Genomic DNA, 23,814 nt, shown 5'->3' on the forward strand with positions numbered 1-23,814 from the left:
CTGGCCTCGGCTTGTGCTGGCCACTCGGCTCTCAGGCTTCAGCCCGGAAGCCTGGCTTCTCTCGGCATAAGCCGCCACAGCCGCCCCCCCCCCCCCCGGGTCTCCTCAAAGCACTCATGTCCATGGAGTTACTTTGCAATTATGTCTACATGTCTCACCAAATTGTAAACTCCAGGAGAGCTCTAGCTCCATGTTCTTGTCTAAAAACAAAAAGTAGGGTAGATATTCAAAACCTTGTTGATTGAACTGAAACACTGTAGTCCGTGCTTCTTTTTTAAGTGGTTAAAACTTGGTAACTTCGAGTTTATAGAGACTTCGGAATCCAGTGTAATTTCAGTAAGAACATGGAGCGAACACAGGGCTGCCAACATTTATTTTGCTAAGTGAGGATTTTTAAAAAACAACTACTGTTAATTATCAGCATCTTCTCACAAAAGAAAGGCCATTTTAGGGTTCGATATACGGGTCTGGAATAAAGATTTAGTCCTTTCTGAGAAGGCAGAGTTAGCAGACCCACGTCAGCCTATTCAGAAATTAAATAGATACATTAAACTATCTTGGAATAGAAGCATTACAAGAGAAACATTTTCAAATATTACTTTGTACGTAATCGCTTCTTGATTTGTTTCTCCATTTGGGGATCTGTATCCAACAGAGTCAGGCAATGTGGAGCTAACTGCCCAACTCCTCCTGAAATGCTATTTTTCTCAGCGTCCTGAAGGAATTCTGACAGAACACTCAGCATTTCTGCTCTATGAGGAAACCTCTGGGCAAACAGAGAGGAGCCGAGGAGCAGCAGTCCTGTCTCCAGTTGCTCCCCTCCCTCCCCAACCACGCCGGGAAGAAAGTCGGCCAAGAACTGGGGCCTGGTGGCCGGTGGGGAGCCCTCCAGGACTTATCTGGGAAGGTGACATCTACCTCCAGGAGAGCAGGGACACAGGCGCGCACACCGAGGGCACGCGGCTAAACACACAAGGACGTCCACGCTGCCAGAGAGGGCTGGCGCTGCTCGTCTTGCTCAGGACGCTCTCTCCGGGGCGGCGGGATGCCGGGTTCTGCTAAGGGAAGGCAGGAGGAAAGCCAAGGCAGAGGAGGGGGTGGTTCTCATTCTGCATCCCTCGGGCTGAGGACCGTCTGTCTGCCCACTAGCCCGGAGGCTGGGAGCTTCTTTTTAGTCATCTCTGCTTCCCCAGCACTTAGGACACTGTCTGGCTTGAGTCCATCAGCAAGCCAAAGCTCTGGACTCCACCGCAACCATGTCCCTTTGCCCTGTTGGTTTACGATCACCCAGCACATCACTCCGTAGTGGATCCTCACCCCCGTTCCCCTTGACAAAGAAATAGGCTCAGGACGCCTCGGGTGGACACCAGGAAGAGACCATTTACCACTATCTAGGGCAGTGCTTGGCCCGTAGTATGTGTTAAATAAACACGCAAGGAACAAATGAGTGGCGCTCGGCTCTGACTCCAGTCTCCTGGCTCTCAGTCCAGGGGATGCAGAATAAGAGCTACCCCCTCGTCTGCCTCAGCTTTCCTCCTCCTTTCACTTTGCGGGACACACATCCTGTCTCCCCTGAGAGTGTGTCCTGAGGAAACAAGACCCAGTAACCCACAGCCCCATGCTAAGGAGCAAACGCCAGCCCCTCTCCAGCAGTGTGATACATCTGTCCGCTGGGCTGGAAAGAGAGCCTCATGTGTTTAACTGCATGCCGTCAACATCTGCACCCGAGTCCCTGTTCTGCTGGAGCAGTGGTAGATGTCACCTTCCCAGATAAGCCCTTGATGGCTTCCTACAGGCCATAGCCTTGGACACTTTGAAGTCCCTTCCTGGCCTCGCGATTCTATGGACATTCTATTCTATTCTGTGATGCTGGTCATACCTTGCATCCAAGAACCTCAGGGCTTTCAGACTCCACTGCAACCGTGTCACTTTGCCCTGTTGAGACACTGTTTGTATTTGATCTTCTGGCTGCTCCCTGCGAGTTGTTTTACCTTCCTGCCCAGATAACAAACTCAAGGCCACGGACTCCCTGACCAAGAAGCCAAGGCAAAGGCAGGCTTCTTGGGCTTTGCAACATCTGACTCTTATTAAGGCCCCCCCACTTCCAGGAGCGGCCATGCTCCATCCTTGTCAACAAGAGTATATCAACAGGATTGGCTCACACATGGGAAGTGTGACCTCAATGCTGGGGAGAGAAAGAGGAAGTACTGTCAAAAAGACTCTACCGATTACTTCTACCAGACAGGTGGAGATACAGTAAGTGGGAAGACGGCAGAGGGCCCCGTGGTTGCAGTGCAGGAAGGAGTGAAAGCAGAGGGAGGCTCAGTTGGATTCCGGATGTGAAGACAGCCAGGACGGGTGCCCGGGGGCCTACAGAAAACCCCAAGCCCTCCGGGCCAGCTGGGGCTGACCCCCAGACACTCACCCCCTTCTTAAGACCTTCCCCCTAGGTTCTGCCCACTCCGCTTCCCCAGCAGGCCACACCGTGGGTCCACACCGAATGAGACCGATAGTTTATTCTCATGCTGGAAAGAAACCAGTAGAAAATATATTAAAAAAAAAAAAAAGTTCACTTGGTGCTAAAATCCGGCTGCCCTTCCTCCCCCCCACCCCCCCACCCCACCCCCACCCCATACACATCAGTGCTCTTCTCCGACTCAGCTTCTCTGGGCCTCCTGCAAGAGCGCGAGGAGGGGGTCATCAGCTCTGAGGGCAAAGGTGAGGGTGCGGCGGCCGTAGTGCTCGGGGTCCTGCTCCAGGTTCTCGATCACCTCGGCCAGCAGGTGGGCCCGCTCCACGCCTGCGCCAGGGGCCTCGAAGCCCAGGGCAGTGAAGTGCACGTGCAGGTGGTAGTAGGAGGGCAGGTAGTGCAGGTACACGCGAAGGCGGTCTCCCGCCACCTGGTAGCGCTGCAGGATGGCTTCCTGGCAAGAAAGGGGAGGGGCGGGGAGGCTCATCGTGCTGCCCACACACCGGCGCCAGAACCCCCTCCTGCCCACGGCCCCGACCAGCCTCTCCACCCGCTGTTGGCTTCGGATCCCTGTCTTCCATTCTTGGGGGTCAGCAAGTGCAGGGGACAGCAGCAAGGCGGAGGCTCTTTCTCCCAAGGATGGGGACGGTGGCCTCGATCAGGCTTCCCCGCTCCAACCTGGTAAAACACCTGCTTCCTCACAGTTGCCTCTGGGCCTCTAGGAAGTCTCGGTGCTAAGGACAGGCCCAGGTTTCCAAGACTGTGGGGACTACCCTGCCCTGGATGATTTACCAGACTTGTATCATCAAGTAGGTGGGAAGAGGCCTTGCTCTCCCTTTCAGCATAGAACAGAGTGGAGCTGGGCTGCGGCAGAGCTAAGGGCTTGGTGGCAGAGAAAGGATAGGGGAGGGGACGCGAGCAGGGCTGCCCTGGACAGACCAGGGAGTCATAATAGGATCATCAAATTCTTGCAGGACTCCTGGTTGGAAGAGGAAAGCATCACCTTCGGCCCTGGCTCCCTTTGCCTGCCCCAACCTTGCTCAGGGGTAGAGCTTTTTCTACCACACCCCCTTCAGGAGCCTCCAAGGCTTGGAATTAAGAGGAGACTTAATTACCACTGTAGGCAAATCCCTGAGGCCGCAGGGGTGAAGAGAAAAAGACAGGGCCTCAGCGTGCTCGGAATACATCCTGGAATTGTATTCTATTCTGCATTTGGCGCTCCCCCGGGGATCTCGGCAGCAGGGTGACACCAGGACCAGGGCACCCGAAGGGCTTCCTGGGAGGTGCTGCCGGAACTGTCAGGGCAGGCGCAAGTGCTGGCCCAGCATCTCCCAGGGGCTCTGCATCCAGAGGCTGTTTCAGCAGAGAAACGAGTTACGGGGAAAAGAGAAAGGCAGCCAGGGGGATGGGGACGTGGGCATGCGGGGCAGAAGGCAGTCGGCACAGGACAGGCAGGGGCCACAGGTGAAGGGAGAGTGGCCCCAAGCACAGCCCCTCCTTCAGGTCTGCGGCAGAGCCTCAGAGCAGCTCTTGTTGAACCCGACCTGGTCGGGGGAGCCTCTTCCCCGCTGGGCACCCTGGTGACAGCAGGCCTGCCATGGAGGCCGCATCTTCTAATGTCTCCGGCTGAGACCAAGCCCACAGAATAATGGAATCAGAAGGAAGAAGGACCCCCTCCAGACACTGAGGCCCAGAGAGGTGAAGTGACCTGCCTGAGGTCATCCAGTGGGCTAAGGTCAAAGTGTCAAACCAGGACCAGGACCCAAGACTCGAGACTCTCTTCCCCCATCTCCCCTCGCCCCCAGGGCTCCTTTCAGCAACGCTGTGATTTCATTCGATTCAGCAAATCTCCCAGAGAGAAAGGATCCCAGAATGCCAGGTGCTAGAGGATTCAGTCTCTTCCCTCACGGTAGATGCGGGGACACAGACACACGTCAGGTCGTGCCCCATCTACCCGAGAAACACGTCTGGCATGATGTGGCTGTCGTGAGCGGGGCAGGTAACCCTGGGATGGGAGGGCATCCCAGACGTGACCTGCAGGACACAGGCAGGGAGCAAGAGCGGGAACCCGAGCTGAGGAAGCCCGTGTCGGGTGAGGCAAGGGGGTTAAGAGTAGAGCTAGAGGGCAGGGCAGGACCAGGAACAGGGGCCTCGTGAGGCCCCCTAAAAGCCTTCATGGGCCGCTGCACGGGCATTCGGAGAGGAGCCCTTTTCACGAGACAGACTTCTGGAAGGGGTGAGGAAAGGGGCCCGGGAACACAATGGAACTGGAGTGTAACGCCCCTGGGCTCCGGCACAGATTCGGCCCCGGCAGCTCACCTGCCCCTCCTGGAGGATGTTCCTGAGCAGTGGCAGGTGCTCTGGGGTGAGGTCCCGAAGCGACTTGATGTCCCGGCGATGGCAGATGGCAATCAGATACAGGTCATCGAGCTGTGCGGAGACAGGCAGGGGTAAACCGGGCTCAGCAGGGGACAGGGCCGGGGAGGCTGCCAATCGTGGAATTCCGCCCAGAAACCAGGAAGCACCCACACCCCAAGGCCTGCAGTGTCAGCCACGGCCAATCCCAGGGACCCCGTGGCAGGACCAATCCCCAGGCAACGTGGGCGTCCTCGTGGCCAGGGTGAGTGGGACAGTCTAAGGGACAGAGCTTCTGTTTATTCTTCCTGCTAAAAAATACCATATGAGAGTATTTACATACTCACAGCTGATGGGGAATGAGCGGCGGGAAGGAGGTTCAAGAAAATGCCAAGCACAACTCTTATGGTCTAATCGCATGTACAGAAGTAACTGCTGTAAGACATAAGGTGATAAGAGTGCAGGAGGAAGAAGGACAGACTAGCTAGGGTGATCCCGAGAGGCTTCCTAGAAGAGAAGGCAGGGCACCCGGGTCTTGAAGAAGAGGTAGGGTTTGGAGAAAGGGCATTGAGGTAGAGGAAAGCAAAGGCTCAGAGGCAAGAAAGTCTAGGGCATCTAGGTGGGAGAGTAAACAACTCCATGTGCCTGGAATCAGAGGCAGGCGAGGAAGTGAAGGGGCATGTGACGGGGGGGAAGGGAGCCTCAGGCCAGCGGGGCAGTGAGCTCCACCACGGCTTCACCCTCTCCTCCCTTCCCCTATCTCACAGGGCTCACAGACGGCCCTTCCTGCCATCCGTCCTAAACAGTGCCTTGCTGAGGACCTGGAGTTCACAACAGTCCTGAGACCCAAGGCCAACAAGGTCTTGAGCCAGAGAAGAGCAAACGGACTCTTCCTCTTGCCCAGAAAACCCTCCCAGCCGTCTCTGCTTACCCAAACCCTGGCCTTGGCCAGTTTCACATCCTCGTGCGAGGCAAGCCCCAGACACCAGGGCTCCAAGGGCCGAGGCATGGAGAGAATCCAGCAGCCCTCAGCCCTGCAATCTGAGCTGCTAGATTCCTCAATGAGATAATTTGGGGACCATGAGTCACCCAACCAAATCCCCAAGGGCCCCAACTTAAAAACTTAGAATGACATTCTCCATATGGTGCGGGATGTCCAACTGTGCCTCTTCATGCCAACAGTCTCTCCATGCCATACACATTCTTCTCCTCCAGGGCCCTAAGAATCCAGGCTTTCTGCCCCAGACCTGCTACAGATGAGCCCAGTGGGAACCTCCCGGCAGATGGCTAAGCTGTGCCCACCCAGGCCTCCGTTTTGCCTACAAGTCCCTTCTGGGCTCTTCCTTCTCATGGCCTGTGTCCAAGACTCTCGCACTAGCTAGGGGCCCAAGGAGAAGTAGGAAATAAAACTGCTTGAACCTGGAGTGTGTGTGCATGTCTGTGGGTGTCTTCAGCTGTTCCACGTGTCACTGTCACAGGACTTCCAAATAACAGTAGCCTTTATTTTAGATGGTATCTGCTGATGAACGCCAAACGTGACATGAAATCACACCTCTCTGCTCCACTGGCATCGAGTGAAGCATGAAGGCTGTGCCAGGTATCAGCTCACGGGATGGGCGAGGGAAGGAAAACAAACCCATTCTTTGGGATCAGACGTGACCCTGCATTTCCTGCAGGCAGCCAAAGGGCCCCGGCCCAGAGATACCGGTGATGGGGCTCACAGTGAGGTGAGGAAGGAGGAGAGAAGGCGGCCAGAGGCTGCAGAGGACAGGAGGGGCGGTGTGAGTGAAGACGGCTCCCGGGAAAGCTGCTCTCAAGAAGGTCGGGGCAGGGGCCGCTAGGGGGCCAGGCAGCAGAGCTGAGAGGCTTGGAGGAGGGGGGTGGCCCTGGGCCACCGGAGGCCTCCTCTGTGGCTCGGGTAGTGCACGGGACTCCTCGGGTCGGTCACCCTACTTTCTGCCGGCCAGTGTTGCAGACCGTGGGCCTGCCTGGATCTGCCGGTATCCAGGGCACGGGGAGAGGGTGAACCGTCCACCTCAGGGCTCCAGGTGCTCCTGGAAGAGAGGGTGCAGCTCCCCAGCTTGGCTGGTAAAGGAACAGCCCGCGAGGTCATGGATGCAAACACTGCCCCATCCTCACCCCCAGGGTGGGAGGTGAGCCAGAAAGAGGCTTTAACTGGCCCATTAAAGTGTAAACATTTGTTTTACGTGCTCCCACTGCAGAGAACTCAGGCCTCCCCTTTGGTTAATTATAATCTGCTTAGAGAGAGCGAGCAACATGAGGAGGAAAGGGCAGGATTAAGGAGGCCCAGCAGCCTGGAGCAGGGCACTCAGAGACCAGAGAGGCCCAGTACGAAATCCCTTACCTGCTGCTGGTTCCACTTGAGGTCGGGGATGAGGACAAAGCCATCAGAGGGATCTGGATTCTCAAAAACAATCCGGTCAGCTTCAGCCTTCCTGTCGAGAATATTGTACACCCACTGGAAGGAAGGGGAGAGAGGGGGTTCACAGACCAGTCATTTTCCCTGAGAGACACCCCACAGTGGGCCAGGTAGGCTCTCAGGCCTCCCCAGGAAGGACAGCCAAGTCTGAAAGGGCCACTATGCTCGGGGGACCGACATCAGGCTGTCCTGTTCCGGGGAGCTACTCCTGGGGGTCCGGAAGGGACTTCCCCTCTCCCACTACAGCCATCCCCACAGGGACCACGGCAACTCAGACAGGGCCATTGAGGCAGTTCCTGGCCGGCACTGTGCACATGCTCTGCTCTGGCCTCACAGGCCTGGTCTGCAGCCGCCCCTTCCACTGCCCACAGGACTCGGGAAAAGCGTCCCATGGGCGGGCCCTGTCCCACTTTATTCAGGACCACGGGCAGAGAGTCAGGCTGGGGGTTTCTTCTGCAGAGGAAGTCCGCTACACACCAGGGTGGGGAAAGGCTCAGGTTCTAGAAGTTAGTGTGCTGGGTTTCTCAGCCTGCTGGGATCCTTGTGAGGGCTGGGGTTAGCACCGCTGCCCCACCTGGGGACCCAGCTGACATGCACCCTTCATGACAAAGCAGAACAAACGCCACGTGGAGAGGCGATTACACAGACCTTTCCTGTTAACCCCAGGCTGCCAGCTCTCTCACGCCCTTTGATTAGCTGCTGTCAACAGTCTTCAGAGGACCCTTCCTTGGGCGCTGCGTGAATCCCAAGGGCATCACTTTACCATTAAGGTCCCGGAGGCCTCTCTGAAGAAGCCAGCCTGCAGGGAGGTTAAGATAAGAAGGCCCCTGTTCTCACGGGGATCCAACCCCCCAGCCCCGGCTCTTCTCCACTTCCCCAGAGGTCTGAGAGCCCTTTGCCAACACGACTTCCTTCCAGGCCAGTGAACTCTGTGCCTGAAATCCGAGAGCGAACCCTGCTGGAGAGCCACAGAGAGGGCAGGACCTGGGCTCATACGGCTGCCCCTTCCGCCCTGCAGTCACGAAGGGCCTCAAGCTGCTCGAGCGGTGGATGGGAGGCCAGGGCGCCGACACGGCCAGGCCAGCGGAGGGCTCCTCTGCCCACCACCAGGAACGCGGGTGCAGCAGTGTCAGTGAGGGCCAGGGCTACACACATCCTCCCCCATGCCCCGCCGAGTCCACATCCTCTGCTGTCGGCCAGCAGGGCCAAGGCCAAGTGCAACTGTCTGAGATGCAGAGCGAGGAGGCAGAGAAAACCTGCCTGGGACAATCTGGGCCTCCCAGACCCCCTGGTAAGACCCACAGCCCGCTCACAATATGGTCAAGAAGAGCCTGGCAGTGCCACTTGTTGGGTGGAGTCTGGGGGCCGCCCAGCAGTGGCTTCCTCGTGCAGCACTGGGGCCAGAGCGATGCACAGCCCAGCAGGTGGAGAACATTCCAGGGAGGGACATTCCAGTCAGAATGTCCTCTCTGACTGGAACTCTCTCTAAGAATGTGCTACTGGAGAAAAAGCGCCAGCCGGATCCTGACCTGAAACCTCCCAAAAATAAACGGGAGGGAGGGGATGGTGTCCCTGCGTGGAGAGCCCTGGTGTGGCCCAGCCTCCCTGGGGCCCTGCTTTTGCCCACAGATAAGCAGCTCTGCCTCCGCCTGGAAAGCAGATGTCGTCTGGGAGAGAATGAACAGGCTCTGGAGCCCAACAAGACTGGGCTCATCTCTCACTTCCACCACTAACTAGCTGCACGCTGGCAAAGTGACTTCATCTGGGACTTCCCTGGTGGCACAGTGGTTAAGAATCCGCCTGCCAATGCAGGGGACAGGGGTTCAAGCCCTGGTCCGGGAAGATCCCACATGCCTTGGAGCATCTAAGCCCGTGCGCCACAACTACTGAGCCTGCGCTCTAGAGCCTGCGAGCCACAACTACTGAGCCCGCGCGCCTAGAGCCCGTGCTCCGCAACAAGAGAAGCCACCGCAGTAAGAAGCCCACGCACCGCAACGAAGGCCCCCGCTCCCCACAGCTAGAGAAAAGCCCGCATACAGCAACGAAGACCCAACGCAGCCCAAAATAAATAAATACATAAAGAACTAGCATCTTTAAAAAAAAAAAAAAAAAGTGATTTCATCTCTCTAAGCCTTGGTTTCCTCCTTCCTCAAGAGGATCTAACAACACCCCCAAGTGAGGGTTGTGGTGCGAACTGTAAGTGAGAAAATGCGTGTGAAATTGCCCAACACGGAGCCCTGCCCAGGGATGCAACTGAGAACAGGGAAGGTGCTGGGAAGGCTCCAAGGGGAGGTCAGGCTGGGCTTGCCCGAGGCTACAAGACCGACTGTGGAAAGGCAAAAAAGAAAGCGGATGAGAGCAAAGGAGGTGCGCTGAGGGGACCACGTGCGGGGCTGGAACGGCACGTGAGGGCTGGGAAGCTGTGCTGTGATGAGCCTATCTCACGGGACCACCCTGTGCGGCAAGCCCGTAAGGTGGGCACTGTCGGGGTCCCCATATTGCAGGGAAGGAAGAGCTAGGTGCAAGGAAGTTCATCCAAGTTCACACATTCCGACCCAGAGTCCGGCCCCAGAGCCCAGGCTGCAGGCCACATGGGTAAGGCCTCTGGGAGAGCCGGGAGAGGTCTGAATACACAGGATGTCTCAGCCCAGATTAGAGAGGGAGGAGAGCCAGGGAACAAAGCCCACATGAATCATAGGGGTGACATAAGGGAGAGTAACACGCTGGGAAAGCAAGCCCGGGAGCCTCGGCCCCACAGACGATATGGGGGTGCTGGCAGCTTCTGGACGCACCCGGCACGACTTCTTCCCTGTAGGCGACACTGGCAACTGACCCAGAAGCCCCTCTCCCCGAGCCCCCTCTTCACTCTCCTCCTGCTCTTTTTTGCTGGCCCCTCTCCTGCAGCCGCCCCTCCCCTGCCTGCGTCTCAGCCCCACACTCTCCCGTCCTCCCTGGAACCTGTGTGGGCAACGGCGGCCACCACTCTGGTGCCTTTTCTGCGCTGGAAATGGCAGCAGGCACATGATATGTGGCACGGCTCTCAGCTTCCACTGGGACCCCAGGAGGGAGGTGCCGTCGGTCACATTTTCCAGACAAGGAAACTGGGACTCAGAAATGAAGGATGAGATCGTGAGGCTCCGGGGCGGCAGGACTAGAGTCCAAACCCTGGGCCGACAGAGAAGCCCTGATCAGATGACTCACAAATCAGTCTCCAAGGATCCAGATGCAGACACCCCACCGCATTTTTTTTTACTGGGAAATTACAAACACCTCAAATTTGAGCAGCCAAATAGGGTAGTTGGCTTAGAGCACAGACGCTGGGGCCAGACCGCCTGGCTTTGAAGCCAGTCTCCAAAGGCCTGCTGTGAAGATACGATGCCTGTAAAATGCTTGGGACAGTCGCTGTTCTGTCACCTCGTGAGTTCCAAGAAGTGCCAAACTAACTCACCGTCCTCCACGTAAACCACTCCGCTGCCCACGCCCCCGTGCTGGCTAACAATCCGACTCTGTACCATGCATCGCCCAAGCTACCCCTGGACTCACCCCAGGCCCTTCCCTCACTGCTCCAAATCACCCACGTCTACGCCTTAATCGCAAGGGAAGCTCCCCGCTGCCCCTGCCTCGGTTCAGTCTTCCTCCCTCTTCTACTCTCACAACTTCCAATGATTCTTTAAATCTGATCACGTTACCCGCGTGCTTCAAACCTTTAACAGGATGCTCATCGCTCTGGCAATCGCCCACAAATCTGACGATCATTAGAACAAAAAGATTTTTTTAAATGCGGATTTCCCAGCTCTACTCCCAGCTTCATTCTGACTCAGGAGATATGGAGGAGGGCCCTGTGCTCTGTATTTAAAGAAATCTAACCAGGCCATCCTGACGAGCAGCAAGGTGTGGGAACTCCTGGTCTCCTGGACAAAGTGCACAAGCCTCTTTGTGGCCCCCGCCTGCCTTCTCCTGCCCGTTCCCGAAATGCATCAAATGGGTCCAGTCCTCTGTGCCCCTATACTTGTTCCTCCCTCTGCCTGGAGTGCCCTGTCTGCCTCTTCCAGCTGGCAAACTTCTCTTTGTCCTTTAAGACCCAACTGGAGGATCCTCTCCCCTGTGAAGCCCCCCACTGTCTGGGCTGATCACTCGCCCTCTGTGTCGATACTGTACCTCGCGTATAGACCGCCAAAGTGCTCATCCCATTATACTGCAGTTACCAGGTTGCAGGCCTATCTTCCTTACAAGACTGTGGGGACATTATCAGTGTTTATCTTGGTGACCCTCCAGAGCCTAGCACAGGGCCTGGTACATAGGGGATGCTCATTAATACAATGACTATTGCCCATTAAGCTGAGTGCTTGTAAACTTGCTAGAAACAGCCGAGAAAGGATACATGGGAAATTCCCTGGCAGTCCAGTGGTTAGGACTCGGCGCTTTCACTGCTGTGTGCCTGGGTTCGATCCCTGGTTGGGGTACTAAGATCTCACAAGCCATGCGGTGCGGCCAAAAAAAAAAAAAAGAATACATGAACGCTCATGTCAAGCAGAAGCTGGTAGAGCAGAGGGGTTACTATTTCCCAAGAGGATCTGCATGATGGCCTGTGAGAAGGTATATATACGACTCACACCAGCTGTATTACAGGCTTCCTCTCTTGAACCCCACATACGCGCACATCCAGTGCAGCAGGACACACATTCCAGGACATCCCCCCGCAATCTTAGACACAGTCTAGGAAGATGGAGACATATTTCCCGTCTACTTAGAAGACAGGGCAAGTGCTGGGACTTCCTTAAAAAAAGGAAAAAGTCAAGCCACTGTGAGTTAGAGGAGCCTTGTGCAAATAATGTGCAGGGGACCACGGCTAACAGCTGGGTTGGGTCTTCCCCAGGGGACCCCCTGCAAGCCCTGTCAACCTCCTGTCCTTCCTCCTCCCAGGCACAATCCACATCCCGAGACCCCACATACAGGACACCCTCCCTCCTCCGGGACAAATGCTGTGAGCTTCCCACACTAGGACGTCCCACACCACCACAAAAAGATTTTGTGGTGGAGTATGTAGAGATACTCTACAGGAGAACGCCTGATCCATCACATTATCTCTGAGCGTGCACATGGGACCAGTTCCAGGCAGAGGCTCTGGCTGGTGCTGGGCACAGACCCAAGAAGTCGGATGTCTTAGCGAAATGGCCTTGCACCTGGCCCAGTTGCTGAAGACACTTCGAAGATGCTCCCAACCCACGGCCATCGCCCTGGGAGAAGAGGCCCTGCACCAGCCCCCGAGCCTGCCCCCTGCAATGGATGCAGGGGAGCAAGGGAAGGGGGTTTCTACCCTGTGACTCAACTCCTGGAGGCTGGTTTGCTATGGGTGAAACCAGGGATAAGAGTCTGGACGAGGAGGCCTAACCAGCACCCGTCTTTACCGTTCACAGACCCCCGGCCAGGGCAAGCCATTCTGAGACCGTATCAAGGCTACTGTAGAGTACTTAGAAATTCTTTCCACGAACTGGACTGCTCTGAGATCCCCGAGTGCCTCGGCGGCGTGCCCAAGACCGCTGTCAATTCCCTTATCAATGAAGGTGACTATCCTCTATGAAAGAGCGACAGCCTCAGCCCAGCACTGTCTATGCCGTCTATCCTGCTTATTCTTCTCCACAGCACTCACAATCTCACGTTTTGTGTGGTTACTTATATATTCCCACGCTGACACCTGAACAAGGAGGTAAGCTCCGTGAAGGCAGGGGCGCCGTTCTACTCTCTGCCGTGTCCCGTGGCCTGTGCGGCGGGAGAGCGCTGGACCCTGGCACCACCTCGACAGGTGCCTGAGAAGATACACTGGCCGTGGGGACAGCACTCCGAATCTGACCCGTGGGGCTGGCCCAGGCCGTGGCGGCCAGTACCTGGATGCTGAGGCTCTGGGACTCCAGGTGCGGTAAGGTGATGTTCTTGTAATCGTCGCCCGTCTCCCGGACCAGGCGGAGGTCCCGGTGCAGGTACTTTTGCAGGTGTTTCTCTGTGGCAGGGTAAACCACGGTTGTCTTCACGTCTGCAATGACACAACACAGCCCGGGCCACAGTCAGCCACTCTCTCCACACAGTCCTGCCACACTCTGACCCTGACAGGCACCACGGAAAGGATGGGCCCGGTCTCTCTTTGATTCTCCAGTGAAGGGAGCCAAAGACTAAGAAGTTATGTTCACCCACGACCCACTCCCACGAGGTGCCTCGTGCCATTAAATTCATGACCTGAACCACACTCGGAATCTGGAAAATGTACGGTCTGGAAAATGTACGGTTTTCACTGATGGGTCACTAGGTCCCTCATCACCCTTAACCCTAGCCCTTCCCTCTTATTTTCTAGGCACAGGAATAAAACGTTTCTGTGGTTAGGACTCCGCGCCTCCACTGCAGGGCGCACGGGTTCGGGGAACTAAGATCCCACATGCTGCGCAGAGTGGCCAAAAAAAAAAAAGAAAAAAAGCCACGCAGCCACCTTAACGCAGAGCAGTGCAGCACGACAGTGGCTGAAGGCACAGACTCTGGGGCTGGACCACCAGGGTCCACGTCCTGGCTCTGCCTGCTCCTCACTTGGGACCCCTGCCCCAGTCCAGGTGTTTACCCTCCCTGTGCCCCTACGTCTCCATCTGTCAGCTGAGGGTGATAATAGCTCATATGTCATAGGGTTGGGAGGATTAGCGAGTTAATACCTGTGGGGCTCTTAGAACAACAATGTCTAACACGTAATAAATACTGGCTATTTTCAGCCCAGGGTTACCCAGTCTTGACTTTGGCACCATCAACATTTCCACCTAGATAATTCTTTGCTGTGGGGCTGTCCTGTGCATTGCAGGCTGTTTAGCAGCATTGCAGGTTTCCGCCGGGATGCTAGTTAAACCATCTCTCCAGTTGCGACAACCATAAACGCCTCCAGACATTGCCAAGTGCCCCTGGGGGATAAAACTGCCCCCAGTTGAGAATCACCGTTTTCATCACAAGGAAACCTGGTAGTGTCCCTAAAGAGACTCTAGGCTAGGGTCCTAGTAAAACACCACCCGGTTTTGGTTAAGTCCTTTTTCCTATTTCTCTTAACATCTGCTACAACAGCTTCAACATAGATCTTAAAAGCAGGGAAGGAAAATGTTGTCTTAAAATCAGTTGGGATGTTTCTCAAAGGATCCAAGTCCTCCTTGACTCTAGATTCAGATGTGCTCTCCCAGAGAGGTCCCTGAGAGGAGCGGCCCAGCATGGGCATCGGACACTCCAGGAAATGCTCAGACTCACCTACATACCCAGAACTACCAACCTAGGGCTGAGGACGTAGGCGATTTTCATGCTCATTTCACAGGTGGGTAAAAAGAGTTCACAGGGATTCCAGACTCATTCGACACCACGCTGTGGGATGGGGCAGAGACGGGACTGGAACCATGGTCTTCCCTCCCTGAAGCCTGCTCTTTCCACCTCTGCCTGAAGGCCCACATCGTCTTCCAGCAGCTGAGTGCGGGCGTCCAAAGGCGCAATGCCAAGAGCGTGATGCCTGGTAGAACCAGAGGCCCCTGGCCTGTCAGCTCTAGCAAGCAGAGCGGCGCAGCATGGAGACACAGGCTGGCATACGACTCTCCCCTTCCTGGCTGTGCCACCTTGGGTGTTATTTAACCTTTGAATCTCAGCTTCCTCATCTATTTATGGTGCTCATAAAATCTAATTTACAGAGAGTCGTTGTTATCGTTAAACAAGGCATGTCAACTGGACCCACGTAAGCGCTAAATAAATGTCACCCCGCTTCCTAGGAATCTCTGCATCTGACCTGGAACGGGAGGCACAAAAGTCTCCTCGCAAGTGAGTCACTTCTCACTCCCACCACCCTCTAACAGCCCTGGGTCACAGGCCAGAGATCAAAGGTCAAGCACACCAAGCTCTCAGGAGACAGGAGACTGCCTGAAACAGATGGAATGTCAGCACCTTGGCCCTTGCAGTGCAGCCTGCTGGGGAAGGACGAGATGCTGGCACCAATCAGCCTGGGTTCAAATCCTGGCTGTGTAACCTTGGGCACGTGAGAAGCCAGTGAGCAGCAGGTGGGAAACCTCTAGAAGCTGCCCTCCACCTGCACCCCCATGGAAAAGTGCTCCTCCAATGCTGGCTCTTACTCTCCTTGTGTCGCCTGGGCGGGGCAGGCGGAGAAAGGCGCTCCCTCCGGGTGGGGAGACGGGCCGGGACAACCTAGAGAAGAGCCCGGCCCCACTGGCAATGCACACGCAGCCCTGGGCTCCCGGCCTGGGGGCCCCTGGCCGCTCCAGACTGGAAAGCCACGGGGCCGATGGGCATGCCCGCCTGCCAAGGCTGGCCACAGACCGCCCCCGCCGCAGAGCCCTGGGAACCGGCCCCTCCTGCCCTCCCCCCAGCAGCAGGGAAAAATAAAAAGGCACTTTCCGGGGCTTCCCTGGTGGCGCAGTGGTTGAGAGTCCGCCTGCCGATGCAGGGGACGTGGGTTCGTGCCCCGGTCCGGGAAGATCCCACATGCCGTGGAGCGGCCGGGCCCATGAGCCACAGCCGCTGGGCCTGCGCGTCCGGAGCCCGTGCTCCGCAATGGGAGAGGCCATAACAGTGAGAGGCCCACATACTGCAAAAAAAAAGGCACTTTCCAACTGCTCACTTTCTGCCGTCCTGTTTCCTTTCCTGAGACCCGCCTGCCTGGAGGAGGCGCACCTTGCTGCACTCTGAGCCCTGCCAGAGCCAGTCACCCCTTGCCCGGCCTCGGTCAGACCCTCGCTGCTGGCATCAGGGTGGGGACGCCCCTCCAGTCTCGCCCAGGCCCTGCTCCAAGCCCACTGACCGCCACTCTCCCCCGGCCGTCTCTGCCCCAGCCACAGAGACCCCCTTACACTCCCCACCGACTCCCACCTCTAGGCCTCACGCCTGCTGCCCCGTCTCATTCCCTTAGGCCTCCGTCCAAAGGCCAGCTCCCAGACGGCCCGACTAGAGAGGCACCCCTTACCTCCCCACACCCTGCCTCCTTCACCCCTCACTGCCTGACGATGGAGGACATATTTATTGTCTGATTCCCCCATTAGACGGACTTCCCTGGAGGACAGGGATTTTTGTCTACCTTAAAATTTTGTTTTATCATTTTATCCCCAGCACCTGGAAGAGCGCCTGGTATACAGCAGGTACTCAACAAATACTGAACAAATGAAAAAATGAATCTGGTCTTTTTAGACTTTAAACCCAGGAAGAGCATTTCTTGTCCCAAATGGAATAAAACCTCTCCGGAAAAAAAGAAAAAAAAGGTCAATATATTTCCCAATGCTGAGTTTCTCACTGGCAGCCAAAAGCAAACTCTGGTGTTTATCCAAATGACCTGCAACTGAGCTTCACGAGGAATCTGGGCGAGAGTCAATGCCCGATAAATGCTCAAACCATCGGATGAAAATACGTCGGGGAAGAGGACGTCCACTCAGGGCCTCAAAAACATCTCCTCAGAGATTACTTATTAATTACAGAGGCGGACACAAAGTGACTGGACTGAACATCACTCCTCATGGGATGAACTGACGCCCTGGGCCTCCTGGGCTGTGCCGTGGTGTGCAAGACAAAGCGCATAACCTGCATCCAATCGCGAGGCGACATCCTCCTCCCAAACCCAGGGACGCTCTACGGAACAAGTGGCTTCACAGCTCTTCCCAAGTGTCAAAGTTAGGGCTGAGGGACTGCTCCAGATTACAGGACGCTAGGGACTGGACTGGATCCTGGACGGGGGCAGGACGGGGGTGTGCGGGAGATTCCTGCTTGAAAGGTGGTACTGAAACCCTGGCAAGATTTAATAGTGGTCTCCACATCACTTAATGGCTTTGTATACATGTGGAAGTTCCCAAAATTGATCATTTTACTCTGGTTCCTAGGAGACACACACTGGCGTGCTCAGCACTGAGGGGCTACCACGTCTGCAACTTACTTTTCAATAACAGAGCGAATAGTAACAAAATATTATTATATGTGTATGTGGAGAGAGAAAAAGGAAATGTGGCCAAATGTTAACAAGAGGTGAAGGGCTTTTTAAGGGAGTTCTTTGTACTATTCTTACAGCCCTTCTGTAAGGTTGAAAATTTTTTTCGAAATATAAAGTTACATAAAAACGTGTTGGTACTCTCGAGACCCTGGGTGCTAACTGCCAGTGGAGGTACCAGGCACTGTCCTAAGCCCTGCATGCATAGGTACCCACTCACTCCCCACAGCCAGTGTGAGACGGGTATGACTTTGGTCCCCACGTCACACACGAGGAAGCTGAGGCTCAGAGCTGGGCTTCAGCCTCGGCACCACGTACCAGCCGCGCAGGTCAGCAGACGTGGCTTCACCCTCCGCCTGGCGCCCTCTCTGCCAACCCCAGTTTAACAAGTTGACTTAAGGGGCCACCTGCCCAGGGTGAGAAGTACCTGGCACCTCCCAGCCCAGAAGCTTCTCCCAGTAGCTAGAGAAGCAACAAGGAACTTCCTGACCCTGCCCTCCTCCTGGCATTCTTAAAAAAAATCAACTCCAAAACCAACAGCTCAAGAATGTTCACAACCTATTGAGAGCATCCCTGACATTCCTTACAAGGGCTTCCTATTCGTCATGCTTCTTCAAACTTTGTTTTTATTTTTAGTTTAAGGTGTGTTTGCACATAGGTTAAAAGTCAAACCAAGCTTGTTTTTATGTTTTCTGCTCCTGTCTGAGCACCATTTTCAACTCTTCCGGCCATTTCCTTGCTTTCGTACTTCCACAGTGCCAAATTACAAACATTTTTATAACTCGTTCCACCTTGATTTTTCAGTTTTACTATTATTTATTAACCTCCCATTATGGAAGGTAAGGATTTAGCTGTTTTACCAACTCTGTACCAGAAGAGCGCGAGTACGCATGTGCGCACACGCTCTTCTACCCCATCCTCACACCACCCCCAGATCACAATTTTGGATAAATCAGTACTCAACATCAATACCATCATGATGATGTAAATGCTGTCTACTGCTGAAGAGTACACTATGACTATTTTTCCTTTTCAGCACAGTTTTTGGTATGCAGTTACTATTTACTTTTTTTGTTTTCTTTTCTATAAACTTGTCGCTACTTCGTCCCCACACCCACTTCCCTTTTTATAAAAATCTCCTCTTGATGTTACAACTCATCAGGTACAAGGGTAACAGTGTGTTCACGGAGCCTGCAGGTGCCCCGTGCAGAGCTGTGGCCTAGGAGCTCCGAGCACTGCCCTCGCCCCCTCTCTTGTGCTGGCTACCTTGTTTCCCGGGTCCGTTATCTTCCTCTTTCACGTGGATGTCCTCATTTTACTGAAGCAGTGCTTCTCAAGCTTTAGTGTACATCAGAACCACCTGACTCAGGACGCCTGGGGTGCGGTCCAAGAATCTGCATTTCTAACAAGTCCCCAGATGCAGCTGCTGCCGCCGGGCCAAGGACCATACATCAAGAACCACGGCCCTGGGCTTCCCTGGTGGTGCAGTGGTTAAGAATCTGCCTGCCAATGCAGGAGACGTGGGTTTGAGCCCTGGCCTGGGAAGATCCCACAGGCCACGGAGCAACTAAGCCCGTGCACCACAACTACTGAGCCTGCGCTCTAGAGCCCGCGAGCCACAACTACTGAGCCCACGCACCTCAGCTACTGAAGCCCGCAGGCTCTAGAGCCGGTGCTCTGCAACAAGAGAAGCCTGCACACCGCAACGCAGAATAGCCCCCTCTCGCCTCAACTAGAGAAAGCCTGCGCGCAGCAACGAAGACCCAACACAGCCAAAAATAATAAATAAAGAAATTTAAAAAAAAGAACCATGGCACTAAAGTACAAACTCAAGATGCATCCAGAGATATGGCGCAAGGAAGATACATTTAGAGACTTGGAACATCTGAAAATGTCTTTATTCTACTGTCGCACTTAATTAAGCGCTTGGCTAAAGAATTCTAGGATGGGGGCTTCCCTGGTGGTGCAGTGGATGGGAATCCGCCTGCCAACGCAGGGGACACGGGTTTGAGCCCTGGTCCGGGAAGATCCCACATGCCGCGGAGCAACTAAGCCCGTGAGCCACAACTACTGAGCCTGCGCTCTAGAGCGCGCGAGCCACAGCTACACGGTAAGCCCGTGTGCCTAGAGCCCATACTCCACAACAAGAGAAGCTGTGACAATGAGAAGACTGCGCACCACAATGAAGATTAGCCCTGGCTCGCTGCAACTAGAGAAAGCCCACGCACAGCAACGAAGACCCAATGCAGCCAAAAGTAAATAAATTAATTTAAAAAAAAAATTCTAGGATGGATAGCAATGACCCTCCAAGTCTGAAAGCACTGCTCTGTGACCGTCTAGACTGCAATGCTGCGAGGAAGCCTGAGTCATTCTGATCCCCAAACCTTTGTACTAACCGGTTTTTTCCCCGCTGTCCCCCGTGTCCTGATGGTGTTGATGGGTCTTGGAGCGGGTTTATTTTCATCCATCGAGCTGGGTAAGTGTCAGGCCCCTTCAGTCTTGAAAATCATGTTCTTCAGTCCTGGGACTCATTTTTTTGATTATTTTCTTCCCCATTTTCTCTGCCCTTTCCTTCTGGAACACTACTTGCATATTTACCTTGTTTGATTCATCTTGTAGTTTTTTTTCTCTCCCATTTTCCAGCTCTATGTCTTTCTGCTCTACTTTTCAGGAATTTTTCATCTTCTCTTCTGTTTTCATTTCTGTTGCATTTTTTAAAATATTTATTTATTTATTTATTTGGCTGCAATGAGGTCTTAGTTGCAGCACATGGGATCTTTAGTTGTGGCATGCAGGATCTAGTTCCCTGACCAGGGATCAAATCCGGGCCCCCTGCATTAGGAGCATGGAGTCTTACCCGCTGTACCACCAGGGAAGTGCCATTTCCACTGTATTTTTAATTTCTAAGAGCTTTACCCTTGCGAGTGCACCGCGGGAGCAGGCGAGACGCGGGAGCTAGGGAGCCCTTACCGGCCGAGCCTGACGGCCGGAAGTGGCTGTTTTGGGACTGAGCTGGCACAGCAAACTTCTGGTCCACGTCTCCTACTTCGAGTTAGTCCACAGAGCGTGTCGGGGCCGAGCCCTGCTGATCAGCATGATCACGGACGTGCAGCTCGCCATCTTTGCCAACATGCTGGGCGTGTCGCTCTTCCTGCTTGTCGTTCTCTATCACTACGTGGCCGTCAACAATCCCAAGAAGCAGGAATGAAAGTGGCGCTTTCTCCGCCCCAGGGTTCCAGGACATAGTCTGAGGCAAGATGGAGGGTGTGAGGGGCCTTCACACTTCACTTCATCCCTTCTACCCATCACAACATACAAAGCAACTACACCTGGATTTTTCCAAACAACTTTTATTTCCTCAAAGTCTTCCTTAATCTTATGGAACAAGAAGATACCACTGAATAGGGCCCAGCATAGGGCTACTTTATTTTCTACTCCCTCCCCCCGATATAAGAAGATAGATTTTTTTTGTGGTCCCCCCTCGCAAAAAAAAAAAAAGAGCTTTAAAAAAAACTTCCTTATTGATAGTATCTTGTTCTTTTGCTTTCTATACACAATTTCTCTCTGAGATTAATGATAGTCTTTGAAAATTCCTTCTCCCTGCGTAGTTTCTGTCTCCTCCAAGTCTCTTTCTTTTCCTTCCTTCCTTTTCCTTGTCCTTTCTTTTTTAACTGAGGCATTACTCAAAAGTCTGCCACCTGGTTTGTCCACTCACTCATATGTTAAGAGTAGAGCACTAAGTCGCTGGCGGCAAGCCTGCGGACACACGAGCGCTCACCTGGAGCCTCCTTTTAGGATCATCGGGCTATTCCTTTGCATGATGGAGCCCTCCAGAACTTAAGTCTTTTCTCTTGGGCTGGTCAGATTGCCCACACGATTCTTCCGGTTTCCTGTGTGGAGGTAGGAACCTGGCAGGCAGCATTCTGAGCGATGAGGAAGAGAAGCGGGTGGCTGGAGGGAAGGTGGCCAGGGGTCATCTCAACACTAAACGTGCTGACTTCCACTTAACCTTCTACGTTTTGGTACCATCACCCCACGCTCACCGGCACCTAGAATCTCTAGACCCACCTCTGGAAGGAGCAGTTACCAGTCCTGTGAAGCAGGAAAGAGGAGTTTGGCAGCCGTGGCTCAGATTCCCCTCGGCTGGCTCAGGTTTCCCCTCTCAGACCTGCCATGTCAGTTCCTCCTCCCTTCGCTTCCTTGGTTTGTCTCCTCTCCCTCTAGTCTTTATGGTAAAGGTAAGTCCTTTCATGCCATTTTTCGTGAGGGTTTTAAAGGAAACAGGTGGGCACTTGAACTGCCCCCTTTTAACTGGAGCCCAGGTCCCTGTCCTTCTGTCTCCCTTCTAATGCTTTATTTTTCTTCTTAGCCGTTTACTGACTCTTGACCTATTTGTCATTTACGGTTCCTCTCCTCCAACTGGACATCAGCTCCTTGAGAGCAAAGACTCTGTTTTGTACACTGGGTGTACTTTGCCTGAAACGGCACCTGACACGTGTTGGGCCCTCACCATACAGTCTACAGAACACAGTATATGCCACTTTACCGATAAGAGAGTGCGTGCGTGTACAACTGCATACACATACGCACACACAGAAAAGAGTCCGAAATTCAGGACATACTCCAAGATGGGACGTCATCTCTGGGCAGTGGAGATGTGTGTAATTGTAATTTTTTAAATTAGTTGTTTTGGGTATTCATTACATTTTCTAAAACAAATATGGATCACTTCATAACAAATATATTAAAAACAGAAAAATAAGCCACCCCTTAAAACTGAAGCCCAGGGAGGTTAGGAACTTACCCAAGGTCATACAACTAGTTAAGTGGTGGGGCTGAGATTGAACCTAAGAAGTCTGACTCGTCTATGCAATAGTGCTTTCCCTGCTACAGGGCCATCCTCTTCCAGGCCTTCTCCTAAGAGACCTGTGCTGCAGCCACTTTCTCCAAGAAGCAGCCCCATCAGGTAGGAGAGACACGATTAGTTCCAACCCCTCCTGGAGACACGTAAACAGCTATCAGTAAAACCAAAGAGCTCAGTGAGGTGCCAGAGCGATTGCAGCTGCAGACTGGGAGGTCCGGGAGGACGTCAGAGCAAGAGCCCAACAACGTGATGCTCGCTGCTTGCTGCAATGCCCCCTGGGAGTGCAGGGAAGCAGAAGCTCGCTCCCCTCAGCGCCGGGGGGCCCGTCTGAGGAGCGGCCCCAGGGGGTCCGCTGAAGCCAGATGCTGGGCTGGAACAGGCTCTGGAGGGGAGCACAGAGGGATGAAGACGAGCCCGCGGACAGCCAGGAATGATGGCTGCTTCGACTTCCGTGGGTGGTACCAACCGCCCTGCCGCCCACCCACTGTGACAGTGATGGACGGTGGGGAAGGAGGCCTGGGGCAGGGTGGTCGCTGCCCTTGTGGGGCTCAGGGCAGCAGCTGTTTCTCTACAGGGATGCTGTGGCGGCAGGAACGGTCACACCAGCACACCCCAGATGACAGCAGCCCCATCCACACCCGCTCCCTCTCTCCGCAGGCCGAGGAGCAGGCTGGTGTGCCCATGGCTAGCACAGAGCTCTGTCCTGCCTGTCAAGACCCTTAATTAGGGTCTCCTGAACATCCTTCTCCAACAAATAAAATCAACCCTGTCCCCCACCCAGACACGAAAGCCCAACCGCTTTCAGAAGCAGGGCTACAGACAGGAAAGAGCAGCTGCCTTTCTTGCTCTCTGCCAAAGCTAGCTTAGCCAAATCCCCAGGAAAATGCTGTTGCACATGAAACATGAAAGTGCAAAGCACAGACAGTCTGCTCTCCTTCCCACACACATGTTCAAACAGGCCTGCTTTCCAGCACTGCTGACGACTTCTCCCCGATGAGGTCATCGCTACGGCCCAGCCTGTGGCTTCTGCCCTCCCTCCATTATCATGAGCTGGTTTCAACTTACCTGACCCAGATGCGCAGGCTCAGGGGAGCAGGGGAGAAGCAAGAGCAAAGCGTGAGTGGGCTGGGAGGCCCACTCCACCCTCCGTCCACAGGAGCCGAGCAGACCCCCGGGTGATGGGCTGCCAGACCCAGGCTGGCAGGGCACCCCATCAGAGCATTCCTAGAGAAGGTTGGCAAGGGGAGAGGCTGCTGGGGGGTCTCCCAGGACTTGCGTTTTCTTTCCTCCTCTTGGGGACATCCCCCCCGGCCAGACAACACCCTCCCCAGCCCTGGTGTCATAGAGAAGACCAGGGAGCAGGCCAGAGGCTGGAAGAGGAGGCCCGGGGCAGGGTGTACACTGTCCCACGCTGCGGGACACTGAAAGTACTCAAGTGAGGCCTGAAAAGACCTCCAGGTCAAGGATAAACAGGGCTGAAGGGTGTGGTCAGGATCCTACTGGAAAGAAGCTTCAACCGCCCCACAGCAAACCTCCAAACAGCTGATTACCTGTCTCAAGGAAAGCACAGAGGTGCCACTGGAGACAGAGGAGAGGCAGATGCTGACTTTAGCAAGACCCTGGCTCCGGCAGGCTCCTCAGCGCCCCCTCTCCTTGGTCCTCCGAGGCCCGGGAGGGTCAGGAGAGGGTCTGACAGGACC

The 23,814-nt window shown here is 54.6% G+C and overlaps 2 protein-coding genes across 3 annotated transcripts in view; one reads left to right on the top strand and one right to left on the bottom strand.

Annotated features, from left to right (window-relative positions):
• Window positions 1-2,655: 2,655 nt before the first annotated feature.
• Window positions 2,656-23,814, bottom strand: part of DCPS (decapping enzyme, scavenger) — a 34,208-nt gene continuing 13,049 nt past the window's right edge. The window contains exons 3-6 of one of the 2 annotated variants that reach the window (XM_065882298.1): window positions 13,151-13,296; window positions 7,191-7,304; window positions 4,790-4,900; window positions 2,656-2,924 (exon numbers count right to left, since the gene is read on the bottom strand). In XM_065882298.1, the coding sequence (XP_065738370.1) occupies window positions 2,658-2,924; window positions 4,790-4,900; window positions 7,191-7,304; window positions 13,151-13,296 (638 nt within the window). In that variant the 3' untranslated portion in view covers window positions 2,656-2,657. The remainder of the gene's footprint in view (window positions 2,925-4,789; window positions 4,901-7,190; window positions 7,305-13,150; window positions 13,297-23,814) is intronic. The other variant, XM_065882297.1, reaches the window with a different exon arrangement.
• On the top strand, window positions 20,345-20,458 carry LOC136127538 (dolichyl-diphosphooligosaccharide--protein glycosyltransferase subunit 4). The gene has a single exon (XM_065883094.1). The coding sequence runs from the start codon at window positions 20,345-20,347 to the stop codon at window positions 20,456-20,458; it is 114 nt and encodes a 37-aa protein (XP_065739166.1).

The sequence above is a fragment of the Phocoena phocoena genome, chromosome 8, assembly GCF_963924675.1.
Source record: "Phocoena phocoena chromosome 8, mPhoPho1.1, whole genome shotgun sequence".
Lineage (NCBI taxonomy): Eukaryota > Metazoa > Chordata > Mammalia > Artiodactyla > Phocoenidae > Phocoena > Phocoena phocoena.

What these genes read in the sequence shown, in the direction of transcription:
- LOC136127538 (XM_065883094.1), top strand. Translation starts at nt 20,345, where the DNA reads ATGATCACGGACGTGCAGCTCGCCATCTTTGCCAACATGCTGGGCGTG.